General features: G+C 38.5%; 1 protein-coding gene across 1 annotated transcript in view; it reads left to right on the top strand.

Annotated features, from left to right (window-relative positions):
- Nucleotides 1-3,916: 3,916 nt before the first annotated feature.
- LOC128607672 (guanine nucleotide-binding protein G(s) subunit alpha) overlaps nt 3,917-15,734 on the top strand; it is a 34,273-nt gene continuing 22,455 nt past the window's right edge. Inside the window, exon 1 of the mRNA XM_053624753.1 lies at nt 3,917-5,424. Within this exon, the coding sequence (XP_053480728.1) occupies nt 5,286-5,424 (139 nt within the window). The 5' untranslated portion in view covers nt 3,917-5,285. The remainder of the gene's footprint in view (nt 5,425-15,734) is intronic.

The raw sequence follows: 15,734 nt of genomic DNA, 5'->3' as shown, positions 1-15,734 counted from the left end.
AGAAAAGGGAAGTCAAATGGCATTTGTTTAACATCTTTTTATTTTTTGTACAGGTAAGACAGCTTCTTTTTACAAGTTACTTTTCTTGTTTGTTATTTTGGCCTGGGCTGGCCTGAAGCAATAGCAGTGACTGTAAATGTTTTTTTCTACACTACGTATATCTCATAAAAAGATAATTTGTGCAATTTTCACTCATATTTCACACCTCACAGTAACAGCTTTCTGTTATCAGCTCCAACCCTAGCCTGGGGTGTAACACCTGCACAGAACCCTGACCTCAATTGTTATTTAGCCACAACGTAGAAAAAAAGAATGCTGATGACAGGAAACTCATGTTTATCTTGTGCAACAATTGTACAATCTAAGTACAGCTTTACACAATGTAATCTGTATGGGTATAAGATGCCTATAATTAGTGGTTTTAGAGTGATGAAGATAACAAGAATTTCTAAATTACTCTGGCCTTTATTTCCACCATCACTGTGTACTGTACAAGACATAATGGGGTGTGCTGTTAGAGGAAAATAATCCTCACCAGTGTGATGAGATATGTTACCAACAAAGTGGATTATTTTACAATAAATTTGTGTCCCAAAGTGTTTTTTCCACTTATACCACAGTGATTGGCAATTACAATTGTTAATTTTTAATGAAAAACACATTGTACTATTAAAATATTTACAGTTACATTTAATGTTGTGGAACATCCATGAGATAGGTCAGTTCCTGTTATCACTTATGTTATAGCAGCTATAAACATTTATACCACAGAGCTGTTGAATTCTTGATTCTGATTGGCTGGCAGACGTTCTGAGGAGTGCAATTGTTTTTCAGTAAATGCACAGCATAAGTAGTTCCAGTCAAGTCTTGACCGGATTACAGTTCCATATCACTTTGCCAAGTTAAGTGAATGAACGGAAAAGTTCACCTACTGTCCACCACAGCACCACACATTTAACAACAAACAAAATGTAAACAAATTTTAATTTTCTAGTGATGTTATGCTAGGTACCAGAGCTTCAAATTGTGTTTTTGAATAGGTAGAGCACTGTCTGTGTCACTGTTTTCCTCTAATGACATCATTAACAATGACTTGAAGCCTGGTTTAGGGATTGCTTTAAGAATTGTTCCAGTTTTGGTGGGCGGTTTTGAGTATTCTATACTCTGACCATGTACAAGCATATTCATTCTCAAAGCCCCATCCACAGCTCATTTAAAGAAACACTGTCATGCTCTAAGTAAGCACACTATCTTTTGTCAATCTGACAATATTACAAACATGATTGTCACTAGCCTATAAAAGCAAAACAACTTAGGTGCTAATAGCATTATAAGCACTATAAACATACAGAAAGATCTCTCTCTCTCTCTCTGTGTGTGTATATATATATATATATATATATATATATATATATATATAATGTGTGTGTGTGTGTGTATATATGTGTATATATATATATATATATATATATGTGTGTGTGTGTGTGTGTATATATATATATATATATATATATATATGATTAAAAAAAGAAATAATACACTTTCAAGAATTCCTGTATTTGAGATGGCTTACATCAGCCGTTTATTTCTTTTTGTCCATTACTGGTCCAGATTCTAAACACACTGTTTACAGAACATAGGCCTAGGGGTTTATTTTTTGACCACTAGAGGCCTCTAGTTTGCACGTGAAGCCTTGAGAAAGCTCGGAAAGCTTCGACTCTTGATGAAGCTTTGTCTTGCCATCATTACTATTTTCTAATGAACTTATTTCTGGTTTCCAAAATATAAACAAAACAGTGGTTTAAACCACAGCGACCCTGACTAGGATAAAGCAACTCACAATGCAGTAAAAAAGTCAACTCTACACGACTGGCTTGAATTATTCCTCATACAATTGTGGTCCAATGTTTCTTCATTTCCCCACTCTCAACTTTAGTTCCTATCTGCAGTTAGTTCCCATTTACTGTTTGACATGCAAAAATGGAAGAAAACATATAACTATAGTTTCATCTTAGCCTGTCATATATGAAAAAAAATAAAGCTTGGAAGGAAGTAGCAACGATGACTAATGCTTCTGTTCAAGTGCTACAGTGCTAAATTAGTGCTAGGCCTAGAATGTAACATGTAAAACGAACTTAACTACATCTTAAACAAAAATGTTGTGTGTAGATTGTTGAATGTGTGTCGATTAGCTCCGTAGCTCGTGAATCAGTATATTGTGTACACAAATTACATGGGGGTAAGAGCCCTGGCTCACCACACATTGGGACACCAATAACTCATTTTCCGGCAACATGACTACATACTCGCATTGTAAAACATCACCAAAAATGAAAAATTTTAAAACATTTAAGTTTTATATGTCATATAAATTTGTTCGCTTAATCACATGCATCTCTGTCATGGTACGTCAAGCAGGATCGTAGGCTAGCTAGTTGATTTTTAAAATCATTAAACTCTTAAAAGTTGTTAGACTCAAACAAACCGAACATCAAATAAAGTTAAAAATCACTAACATAAGCAATCATTTGAGGGCTACTACAATGATAACAAGCTACTTACATTTGCTGAAACTACGTACCAGGGGGCGTCAGCTAGACTGTTAATCATCTGGGGCTGAGCTCAGATTGTTTTCCATCAAAAAACTTTTTAAGACGTATTTCTCAATAGACTGTTTATATGCATTATTTTTCTTGCATTTCTTGGCTAATTGTTTAAAAAAAGTGAAAATTGGGCTAAAAGTTAGATTCATCATAAAACTTGCCTTGAGTGTTATCACTGTTTACAGGACTACCAGACCGATAAAATATAAAACTTTTTGGCCATCTAACACAAGACTAGGCTAGTTTGGTGTCGCTAGCCAAGAGGAGGCCAACTAATCTATCATTGTATGGGTTTAGCTGCTATAGTGCCATGCAGAGAGTTATCTGTCCTTATGCTCTGTACATATCTATGCTATGTTCACGTAACTTAGAACTCATATAGACATTACACACCTTGTTTTCCTGCTCAGCATGAGAGGATGTTAATGTTTCATTTTCAAATCATTTACTTGTAAAAAAATAAAAAAAACAAATAAATAAATAATAAAAAAATTGGTGTATATCCATTTTTTCCCTCACACTAACTGACTGTGTGAGCTAGTATTTAGCAGAACTGAGACCTGTCAGCCAATAAGACGATAGTATTTCCAGGTGTTTTTTTCCTGTCAACGCTGTCTGATTGGTTTCGCCTCAGTTCACTGAAGATTACAAAAAATTATTTTACTGACATTCAGCTACATAGTGACAAACTGCTCCAAGTGGGGAATTACTCTGGGCTAAAGAAAAAATCTTCAGGACTACAGCGCCCATTGCCCAGGCCAGTTTATGCCCCTGGTCCCCCCCTTTTTTTTTCTTCTTCTTTCTTTCTTCAAGCTGAGAGGCTTCATAAAACATGATGTCATTTCCAGTAAAGGAACATCGTCAACATCGATTTTCCCTGATTTTTTTTTCTTTTCGGTGCATTGTTGGGTTTTGTTTTACGGACGAATGTTCCAGAACACTGGAAGGACTTTGCAATTGAGACAGCCCTTAAAAATGGCCGACTCCCTGATTACTGAACTAGGGAATTAATCGAGACACACCCTAGGAAACACGCTGGACCGTGCACGCTCTTAAGCGACAATAGAGGGCGCTACACGCGCTGAAGAGAAACAAGCGACTTGATGGTCGCTAGTGTGAAGTTAAGGACAGCACTCACTCCCGCCCCCTACATTCTTCATCTCGAGAGCCGTGTACGAAAACGCGGTTTTCGTCATTACGATTTAGCAAATGGGAAATGGGAGCATCCGGGGAGCGTGTGAAGGAAGCCGGGCTCGCGCTCGCCCTGCTCTCTCGCGGGCAGAGAGGGCGCTCGTGCTTCTTCTTCTTCCGCGCGATTTCAGCGACGCTGACGTTCCGGAGGGTCATGTGATCAGCTCTGTTCCCAGGGTTCCGTGAGAGCCTATTTGCCCCACCCCACCTCTTCAGTTCTGGCTAAGATTGCTATGCCCTGCTCTCGGACAGAGACAGAAGGTGGAAGAATTAACGTTTAAAAGAAAAAATATCAAGCCTTTGATGGGCCGCCCGCACACATCCAGCAGTTCGCTGAGGGACTCGTGCAAACAACGTGGAGGAATGTGAGCGCGCGCGGGGCTCGCTCTCACCGGCCTTCTGCACGTGCGCGAGAGAGGTGCAGCTCGGAACGCTGAACCCGAAGCTGAGGCTGTCAGCGCCGAGGTTAAACAGCCGCGAGATATGTGGAAAAGCCGATAAATTTCTCTCGTTTGGTCGTTTTAGCGTGTTGGGATCGTGACCGCCACTGTTTTGGGCTTGTTTTTGTTCAGTAGAAGGGAGCTTCGACGCGAAAGGACGGACATTACGCTGAATCTCAGGAGAAGCTAAACTAACGAAGGCCCCTTGGATTGGAGGGGAGGGGGGCAGCAGCAGCCATCACAGAAACGGGCGAAATGAGGAAAAATTGAATTAGTTCCATAGACAAACGCGAATACACGGATTTACACCTTCTGTTACAAAAACCCGGGACATGTTTTGAGATTTTCGGTTTCTGGCTGGGAAACGAACAGCACGAGAAAAGACATAGTTGTAGCGAAAATAATTCTCGCTGGTCTTGCTAGCCAGCTAGCTCTGATACACGGCTACCTCTGCGTGGATCAGGGCTACAAGTAGGAAACGAGGGCCTTGTTGTGCTGAAATGGTTCAAATCAAACAGGACCCGTGTGTATGTGTTTCAGTGCGGTCCAAGAAATCGATACGAGTTGTTATTTCCAGCCAGTAGCTTGGGTAAAACCGTTTCGTGACATGAGCTCGTCGTTTCTTCGGCTCTTCGTTGGAAAGTTGAGGGTGGAGGCCTCGAGTGATCAATGGATGGATATTAAGCTGCTTTAGGACGTAAGAATTCGCTTGTAATCCGAGGGAATTTCAGCGAACGTTTGTTGTCGATCGCTCATATATTTATATTATAAATAAATAAAACTCCTCTTACCCTTTCACCCAGAGCTATGAAAACACGCATAATGAACTCGTTAGTCATACATCAATGTCATGGCTGAAATGGTCATTGAGGAAGGCTATAGGTTACATTGCGACCACTTCAAAAATGTGTAGCCTATATGTCCTCGGCAAGTCGAGTCATTTTGTGGATCGAGCACAAGTAGAATAAGCTTGTTCGTGTGTTTATTATTATTATTACTATTATTATTTTTGCCGTCGCATTTCCCCTGGACCTCCTCTTTCGCGGGAAAGATGGGCTGCTTGGGCAACAGCAAGACCGAGGATCAGAGGAACGAAGAGAAGGCGCAGCGGGAAGCAAACAAGAAAATAGAGAAACAGCTTCAGAAAGACAAACAGATCTACAGGGCCACGCACAGATTGCTGCTTTTAGGTGAGTTGCGAAAACGGGAAATGTTTTTGTTTGTTGTTTATTTTTTTGAAGGCCTCGAAAAATGGAAGCGTCTGTGTTTGTATTTCAGAGCGAAATGCGCCCTGGTTTTAGAAACTCAGCTTTGAGGCTGCAGTGGAAGAAGTTGTGGCATGAGTTGGTTGCTAGCTAAATTAGCACTTGAAAGTGACTTTTAGAGGAGGAATGCCGCTGTCACACCTTCGTTGTGTCACAGCTCTCTCTCTCTCTCTCTCTCTCTCTCTCTCTCTCTGTGTGTGTTCGTGATCATAGTGGTGACATTTGAATAGCGTTAGTGGCCAGCCCGAGCGGAAACGTGCGACATGCATCGGCATGTGGGTGTGTTCTGGTTAAACTGGTCAGATGCAAGTAGCGCTGGATCCACAGGCCTGTGCTGTATGTCGCTCAGGCTGTACACTAGATCTATCCACGCCATTTAGGCCCGACTCCAAATCGCCAGTTTCAGGCCTCCATTATTTAATTCAGATGCCACTCCCCCCCCCCCCCCCCCCCGGCTTTACTTCAGTTTCACTTTGACTGTGAATTGCAAGTTATATCTGGAGAATAAAAACTTCTTTGGGTAGCGTGCAGCTGAAAACTGTACACACTGTTTAGCTTAAACTGTCATATTTGTAACCATTGCATCGAAGAAAGTGGTCCTTTTTAATATATATTTATATATATATATATATATATATATATATATAACACATATAACACATATAACACGTCATTTCCGGTCTCTGTGTGCTGATTGGCTTAGTGAACTGTGCTGACCAGCGCCTAGTTGTTTACAAGTAGTTTTCAGATGTATTTGTTAGTACAGATGTATTGAGGTGGACTGATAGTGTATTTTATTTTTAATCAACTGATAGTTTTTGAAACTGATACTGAATGAAAACATAATACTCAAAGTAAAATATTGCTGAGCATTATTACAAAAATAAACAGTACTGACTGAACCATGAAAATGTATTGCATTTTTAAATGAATGGGGGGGGAAAAAATCTAAAACTATTAATAAATGTTAAAGTAAATCAGATACAGCCAAACTGAACCATGTCAGTTTCGAGTGCCTCCTGTCGTGTTTAATATCACTTAAAACCCATAGCGTTTGGTTCATGTAGCACTCATGAATAGGGTTCGATGATTCTATATCCATGCTTATACTTAGTGTTGTCACAGAAAATGAAGTTTATGATTTTTGATTTATCATTCGAGTGGGTTTTATGCCAAAACTCGCAAGCCTACCATTAAGTTGAATCAAATTTTTAATACAACTGTGTTCAGAGTGAAAGATTAAGAAATAAAAGCCCTATCATACCCGTGCACATTTGAGTAGTTTGATTATGGTCATAACAATAAATCTGTCCTGAAGTATGAAATCTATTTAGAAGTTATCTGAATTATGAGTTAAATGAATTAAATTTGTCAAGTATTGAATGTAAATTTTCAGGAAACAAACAAAAAAATACAATGTGAGAGGCGAAAAACACTCTGAAACTGAAAACCGTGAACTCCATGGCAGAAATTTAACATGGCCTTCAAATAAACAGCATTCTTTAACAGTTTTCTAAGCTTCCTTTTCACTAATCATGGTTTATGAATGCGCTGCCAGAGTTTTCGTTGTCCTCCCAAGTTTCCGTTCGCCATTCTGGCACAAACCTCTCGTGTGGACGGGGCTTTTCAGCGATTTACTCTCATTGGCTAGTGAGATTTGGATTAACATTTCCCTGACCAGGAAGTAGAGACTTCAGTGCCACAAGTTTTGGAAAGCGTTCTGGATTCTCTGTATAGTTAGTGTTTGTTATTTGTAGTGGAAATGACTTACTTGGTATATTAGTTTGTAATTAATATTTAAGGTTTGGGTAGTCTCATACAGCTATTTTTTCGAGATGAGCTCTCCGGGGCGGCATGGAACGGCAGCAGCAGCAGCAGCGTCGTCATCCTCCTCCTCTTTCTCAGCTGGACACTCGAGCTGTCAATCCAAATCTCACTAGCCAATGTGAGTAAATCGCTCTTAAGCCCCGCCCACACGGGAGGTTTGTGACCGAATGGTGAACTTGGGTAAACAAGAAATTTGAAAGCATAAATGAAAACTCTGGCAGCGCAGTCATAAACCATGACATAGTGAAAACAAAGCTAACAAAGAATGCTGTTTATTTGAAGACATTGTAAAATTTTGAGTGCTTTTCTTCTCTCTCGTTGTATATTTTTGTTTGCTTCTTGAAAATTATGTTCAATACTTTTGACACAACGTTAATTCCATAATGTTAAAGGCTTCAAAAGGTTTGCGAACCCTTGCTTTAAATGCTTGTGATTCAGGGCTTTATCACTATTTAGTAATACATCAGCACCAGTGCTCAGTCAGTACTAAAGCACATATTTCAAGATGTATACATTTCATTTTATATGGATGCAAGACACAAACACATCCTTTTTCAAATGATCATGTCATCTTAAGCATTGGGATAGGCTCCTGGATCAACTGTAACGCTGACCAGGAAGGATGGATACTGAAGATAAAGGAATGAATGAAAATATTGATCAAATCTCACACAGAAACGTTTTCATTTGTGGTGAAAATTGCCTAGTAATAAGGCTTAGTTAAAAAAGACATGTCTCTACTCTTGTGAGATTATGAAGTCTGGCAGCCAGATAAGATTAAGTTAGTTTTTTTTTTTTGTTTGTTTGTTTTCCCCTGAATGCATGATTATTATTATTATTATTATTATTATTATTATTATTTAAAATTTTCAGCTGTAAATCTTTTAAGGAGAATCATGCGCTAAACACCAGGTCGTGGCGAGCATAGGCATTGTCATGCTTAAACATTATAACAAAATTAGAGAGCAACTAATGACGTGATTTTCTATTTTCACACCCCTCTTTGTCAGTCCTCTTTTGTGTCACTGGCTGCCGGGCAACGTAACATGATCACGGGCGGGTCGACCATAGAAAGCTGCTTTCCTGTACAGAACTTACTTGATTGCAGAAGACACGGATGAGCTGCTCTGGGTATATTGACAGCTCAAGTATTTGATAGAGAAATCAGCGAGCACTCCATTTCCCTTAACAAAACGCAATAGTAGCAAGTCTTGTGCTATTACCTAAAATGTCTGGTTGGTATATTTTTTTTGCTTTTTGTTCCTATATTTTGTTTAAACGCATTGTGCTAGTAGAAAAGTTATAACTCCATTGATGAGGTGATGGTACTAGTTGTTGTGTGTTCCTGTGTAACTAGTGTAGTCTTTTATACTATGTGTGCAGAAAGCAACACATGCTCTTAACATATATTGTTGGATTAACCAACTTGTTCAGCTTGCCTTATTCCATCACGTACAGTGGTCATAAATGTTTAATATCATTTAATATAATAATAATTAATAGCCAATAGTGTTTATAGCTTACCTCACAGCCCAGCCTAAGTCGTACTTGACAGTTAGTACCTTGTATCATATTGGGGGCAGGACACTTCAGATTCTTGTGAGCGTTTGATTGGACAGCAAATCTGATGAGAAGCTGAAATGCAGAATGTTGACATCAAAATTGTATTGTGTTGGTGGTGGAGAGAGAGACTGTACATTTTGAATGCATATCGCTTCTAAATGCAAATTTTGTTGTTGTTTTGAGGCATACTATCTTATAGATAACTTTAAGGCTAACATATTCATACTCAAAGCTACAAAACTACAATTTTGATTTCATTGGGACTTTAAAGGAAAAATCCATCAGAACGAGTCGCACATCAGTCTTAATTCATACATTATGAATTGAAAAATTTTTCTCCTATGAAATGGCAGTATGTGTGCTAGCGATGTCCCGCTGTGATATTAGCACAGAACACAACTACTACCTTCTCACTGGATTAACCAGACCAGCACCAACCAACAAATTAGCACCAGAAGTGCTAAGCACATCAGAAGTATTAAAATTGAAACGTATTTATGTCTACATATACTATTATAAGTTAACATTTGACAGTATGGAGTCTGCGTTGTAGATGGTGTCAGATAGACGAGCATATTTGTGACAAATAAGCATGGTGAAAGGTTTTGGCACCTTTCAAATAAGCTTGTGGTGTCAGACGGCAGCTTGTAACGTATTTGTGGGATGCACTAGTAAAGGAACATTACTTTGGTTTAGAATTATGCTCAAATTACAAGATCATATATTTTCAGTTCTGCATTTTTCTGACTATGTTCACCTGGACAGCAGTAATTTAATTATTGACCTTATTCTGAATAAGACAATATTGTGATTAAGGTGTTTACATGAATGGCTTTTAGAATATTCCTGTCATGTTCCCGTTTTACATGTTATAGAACATAGATCGATTATGTCATTATGTCCCCACGCCGTCCGGTGTTCCCTCCAGAATTTCACGCATCAACATACAGTCCGTCTTCGTTATGGTACCGTATACAGTTTTGGATGTTTAATTTTTAATTTGCGAAAGATTCAAGTGCAGTTAATTATTCGTCATGCTATACGTGCAAATAGATGACTGCTTGAGGCCATGCGCTGTGTCCAAAACCGCATACTTGCCTACTATATAGTAGCCGAAGTACATGAATTTCACCTACTATATAGCAGGTAAGTACATAGTTTCGGACACAGTCGTGCTCTCTTGTTTGACCACTGACGTTTGACCACTGTTGTGTGTGTCCTGTCGCAAAATGCGGTGAAAACTCCCACACGACGTTAAGTGTGATTGAGGTGTGTACATGTCTATAATGCGACTAAAATAGAAATACTCCATGGCTTAATTCAATTTGTGTTTACTTCGAGTATGAGTCGAATTAAGATAATCAATAATTGCTGTTTACATGGTAGTTTCTTAATCGGGTTAATATCGGAATATTGCTGTCCATGTAAATGTACTGCCTTTTTTTTGTGGAATAATCAATTCTGATTGGTCAGTTGATGCTTCCACATCTTTCATATCGGAGACTGCTGTATGTGTATAATTGACTGCTACTGGCTCCACAGCACTTGCATCATTCCACTGACATTTGACAGAATCTCTATCTAGCTTGTCACATCACATATATATTTTCGGTTTATTTAAATATTATTATTATTATTTTTATATTAAATATTATATAAACTTTTAGGCCACTTTATTGGGAGCACTTGTACATTGTACAATCATCTAATCAGCTAGTTGTGTGACAGCAGCTCAAAATCATGCAGAAACAGCTCAAAATCATGCAGAAACAGCTCAAAAGCTTAATATCAGATTGGGTGAGATGTGATCTGTGTCTTTGACCATTGCATGGTTGTTGGTGCCTGGTGGGTTGGTTTGAGTATTTCAGAAACAGACATTCTCATGGCGTTTTTACTCATGACAGTCTCTAGAAGTTACACAGAATGGTGTGAAAAACAAAAAACATCAATGATATAGCCTCGCCTCAGATTATTGCTCCTGGTTTACAGACGTAGAACCCGATGTGGTTTTCTGCTGTTGTAGCTCATCTGTCTCAAGGATCGAAAGTTTGCATTCTGATGTGCTTTTCTGCTCACCATGGTTGTGTAAGGAGTGCTAATTTCAGTTGCCGTAGGCTTCCTCATCACCTTGAGCCAGTCTGGTCCCTTTCATTAACGAGGCATTACCACCTTACCCCCCCCATAGAAGCTGAAAGTGCCTATAGAGCCACAGTTTGTGAAATACTCAAACCAATTCGCTTGGCACCAACGTCCGTGCCACAGTTCAAGTCAACTAGATCACCCTTTTTTCCCTCCATTCACGTTGGATGTGAACATTAACTGAAACTCAAGCTGCATCTGTGCAAACTTATGCATTACATGTCTGCGCCATGACTGCGTGAGTGTACAGGTGTTCTTAATAAAGTAGTCAGCGAGTGTATATTTATTAATACGGTATATATTTCAGCATCAAAACGTTAACAGCATGTCATAGTGTATCTGTCTTGCTGCTAACTTGTTGAAGTACAGTATTTTAGCACAGAGTCACAGGAAATGTGTAGAAGATTTGGTGCCGCAACAAAACAGTGCCTCTACAAACTGAGATGTTTCTTGCCAAATCTCATACAGAGGTCTGTCTCAGTGATTGAGCTTTGAAAGTGCCAAACAGGGGCAAAATTGACCAAAAAATCAACTCCAAAACAGGACTATTCTCCTGTTTATGCATTTCTGCATTAAATCAGTGTTCCAGTTTCATTAAACATACAGTGATCCATAGGATACATGGACATATGACTGATCATTAGGGCTGTAACAACATAGTGTTTCGTTTTGTCCAATACGAGTCTCTCGAGTCACTACATCGGCAATATATCAGACTGCATCACTAAAACATTGTTTCTCTCATCAGGAGAGGCTACAGTATCATCTTATTTATTTATTTATTTATTAAACATCCCTGTCCTAAGAACGTAATTTTTAGTCACCCAAGTTTTTAAGGTCTGCTGTATGGGACACTCTGGTTTTCCAATAAGCTACGACGCTGATGGACAGTGAGTGGTGGACCGAAATGTTAGTGCAAATATGTGTACAATATACTGGCGCTAATGGCACCAACATATGGTTGCACGATGCACACTTACACAAAACTCTGTTGCATTCAGAAAGCATTTCCTCCTCATTCCATCAAAGTTAAATATATTACTGCAGCGATATAGAGGTTCATATTCTGTAGTGGAGAACACTAGATTCAAAGATACATTGTTACATTCATACATTATATAATGCACAGCTTTTGTTTAATTTTATAAGAGTCTGAATGCATCTCGTGCGCACACAGTCATTATTAAGTTTCAGTTAATCTACTTGTATAATCCTGAACATGTAATCAATTGGAAATTGAAACCTGTAGCACTTGTTGAGGTGATGTTTATCTTTGCTGTATTGAAACTATCAGAGTAGCACGTCAACATATCGAAATCATTAGAGCTGCAACAACTAATCGATAAAATCGATTGTGAAAATCGTTGTGAAAACGCGCTTCGGAGGGTAAATACTAAAGTTGTGTCCCAAATGATGTACTATACACTTAGACTATGCACTCTACCGTCTAGTGTATGAATTTTAGAAAGGTAATATCGTTTCAAATAGAACACTAGCGCTTTTTTTTTACTAACCGGAAGTATAAGCCACTTCCTAGTCGACTGCGCGTGACGTCATACGTGCTTATGTGACACCGCTAGCTTTAGCCAAATACCCAGAGTCACCGACAATGACTTCTTTAGCTTACCGGTTTGTCAATGTTACCTTTTATTTTATTTTTATATCCCAAACAATATGTCTAAAGGCAGTGAGTAACAGAAACCACAAGGTGCAGTGAAAGTGAGTTTTTATTATTAATTTAGGACTGTAGTTTAATACAGTGCTTTTTGTCCACCCATAAAAAAAATGCATAAATACTATTTTATATAATATAAACAAAGTTTATTATATACAATTATTTATGCATTATTTTTTATGGGTGCACAAAAAGCACTGAATTAAACTACAGTCCTAAATTAATAAATATTCTGGTGTGTGTCTGTGTGTATTGGGTTCTTTTCAGTTTTATATAATTGGACAAACAGTTGTGTAAAGTTTTAGTCTGAAGTTTATATTTGTAACACTCAATTTGTGGATTTTATTTTAAATATACGGAAAAAATGTTACTGAAATTTGCCCCCCAGGGCCGATTAATCGAAGAAATATTCGGCCAACTAATCGATTATGAAAATAATTGTAAGTTGCAGCCCATATAGTGAGTGGGCCAGATTTGGAAAACCAGCCTGACCCATCATGTGTGAATAGATTTTATCCAAATATGGAAGTAGTGTTCACTTGGGTGTTTTACAAATGAACAGCGTCAAACAGAGCTGTGGTGGTGTTTCTCCTGTGATAAAAGCAGTAAGTACATTTTTTGAGCTATAGTTACTTACTGGTTGTTCAGATCTGTCCGTTGAGGTCCACTGTCCTGCAGAGTTTACCTCCAATCTCAAGCAGAATGTTATTATAGAGGTTATATTTGTCAATTTCAGGCTTGTACTTCGTCCCCCCCAGACATATTCAACCCGAAAATGAGGGGAATTTTTTTTAATTGCACTTTCTCTCCCCTGTAAATAAATGCTCTTATTATTTATTTAATTTTATTCCACTCCCTCTGACTCCCAAAGGAATTCTGACCAACATTCCTTCTAACACAGTTATTATTTTTGGGCTCATAATATTTTCTAATGAATTAAAGCCATATCCATACAGATTTAATTTATATGGGGTTCTGGGGTGACTTTTTCCATCTGCATCGGCCATGTCGATGTCTTTCTCAGGCCTCCTCTCAGAAAATTACAGGTGAAACAACAAAAAAAAATGCATGCGTCTCCTATACTTTGTGATTTTTAAAAAAGAAATTCTCATATTTTCAAATTGTTGTTGAAACTTAGGTTCGCCCCCAAAGGGAGAGCCAGTCTCTCTTCTCTACTACAGTGCATCTGAATGGAGCGAAATCATATGACCGCTTGAAAAACATCCAGGTTTGTAAAAAATACAGTCCACAAAAAGCTCTCTCCTCCTGTGGCTATTCTATTGCTGTCTAGATGTGAGATTTATGTCACTGAGGAGAAGAGTAAAAAATGTATTACCGACGTCCCCCTGATAAACGAATACAATCCAAATAGGGCTTTAGTTGGTTCTGTTTCCGGAAATCTGAACAAATGAGTAATTTTAATCACAGGAATGCTAACCCTAATGTAGCAGTTACTAAGCATGAAGGAATGCTGTAAACATGTCATACAGCCCCATGCAAGCACCCAGGATGGTTTTTTTTTTCTTTTCTTTCTTTCATATTTAACCGCCTAAATGAAAGTAAAAAGGCTCACTCCCACAATGTGCTTTTTGTTGGTTACTGCTAATCTTGTCCAAGTTAAATTCTCAATACAAACAGTCCATACAAGATTTCATGGTGTTTTTATGTGATTGTTGCGGCCAAAAATGCTTGATTTTTGCTGAGGCTTTTTTTTAAAAATTTGATATGCAGTTAGTGGAGGTTTTTTTGTGCCTTTTTTTATGGAAAAATACTTGAATTGGCGAAATTGCATTTGCAATAAATTTTGTTGGTAAATGAGACCTTTTAGCTGTAGTCATGTTCAACGCACGTGAATCGAGGAGGGATTTGGCTGAATCCATATTAAGTCACATGACTTGCCTTGGCCCAAATCTATGATTGCAAAATCCTGGAGGGACTGATACAAGAGTGATATTCTCAATAGAAATGAGATCTCTCATGTAGAAGTAAAAACCACTAATGGACACACAATTGCAAATGTATCAGTTTAACTAGATATTTTAAGCCCCCGATAAAGAGGAGCGAGAGAGACTTGTGTGTCTGAGCCTCTCCTTACTAATTGCTCAAGTGCAGCTTAGTTATAGGACGTCTCGGGCTAAAGAGTGTTCAAAGTGCCGCCACATGTTGGCAACAAGAAACTAATGTGTGTTTTTATTACAGCTTCAAATTTGCTGCTTGGCTATGTTTAGATGGCTTATTCTAGTTGGTTGAATGGGAAGCAGGATGCACTATGCACTTAATAAATGCAAAATCTGAACACTTTAATGATTTTTACCCAACATGTCCATTCCTAGTACTTTTCCACCAAACTGCACAGCTCAGTAACAAAAAGCCAGGACTATATCTAGGCAGAGCAGGAGATGTAAGACATTTGAGTGGAACAGTTAAATGTTAACATAAATGCATAGGGCTTTGTGTTTTCTGTTGAAGTGTCTGAAATCCTGTGCATGGAGTGCACTAGGTAGAGTATATGTCACATCCTAGGTAGAGAGCAAATAACTTTAACGGAAGCCATTTGGGATTGGGCCTAACTTGATGGAAGGTATTACGTGTTGTGTGGATTCAAATACATAAATAAATGCTTGTGTGTGTTACGTGGCCCTGTGACTCATCGCCTCCAATTACAATAGCTTATGTGTCCAAGTCTGACATGTTGCCAAAGATAGTCTGTGATTTTGACAGTTGACAGAAGTTGGGTGAATCCAGTTGTTTTAAATGCTTAAAAAAGGACTTGGTTCCGCCCTTCACTGTTGCCTCCAACGTCATCCTCCCAAAACACGTGTATACACGAGCACCTGAATTCTCGAGCTCTAGAGGCAACATGATGAGCAGATAACTAGAGGCGAATTCCTGTTCTCATTGGATGCATGTTTGTGGCCCACATAATTTGTTTATGCAGTTTACAGAGACCAGAGGAACATAGGCATGATGTCCTTTTTTGGGTTTTTTATGCCAAGTTGCCAAAACTAGGCTGCTAAGTAAATAAATTTAG

This window comes from Ictalurus furcatus, chromosome 5 (genome assembly GCF_023375685.1).
Source record: "Ictalurus furcatus strain D&B chromosome 5, Billie_1.0, whole genome shotgun sequence".
NCBI lineage: Eukaryota > Metazoa > Chordata > Actinopteri > Siluriformes > Ictaluridae > Ictalurus > Ictalurus furcatus.
This window is presented reverse-complemented; position numbering and strand designations above follow the sequence as displayed.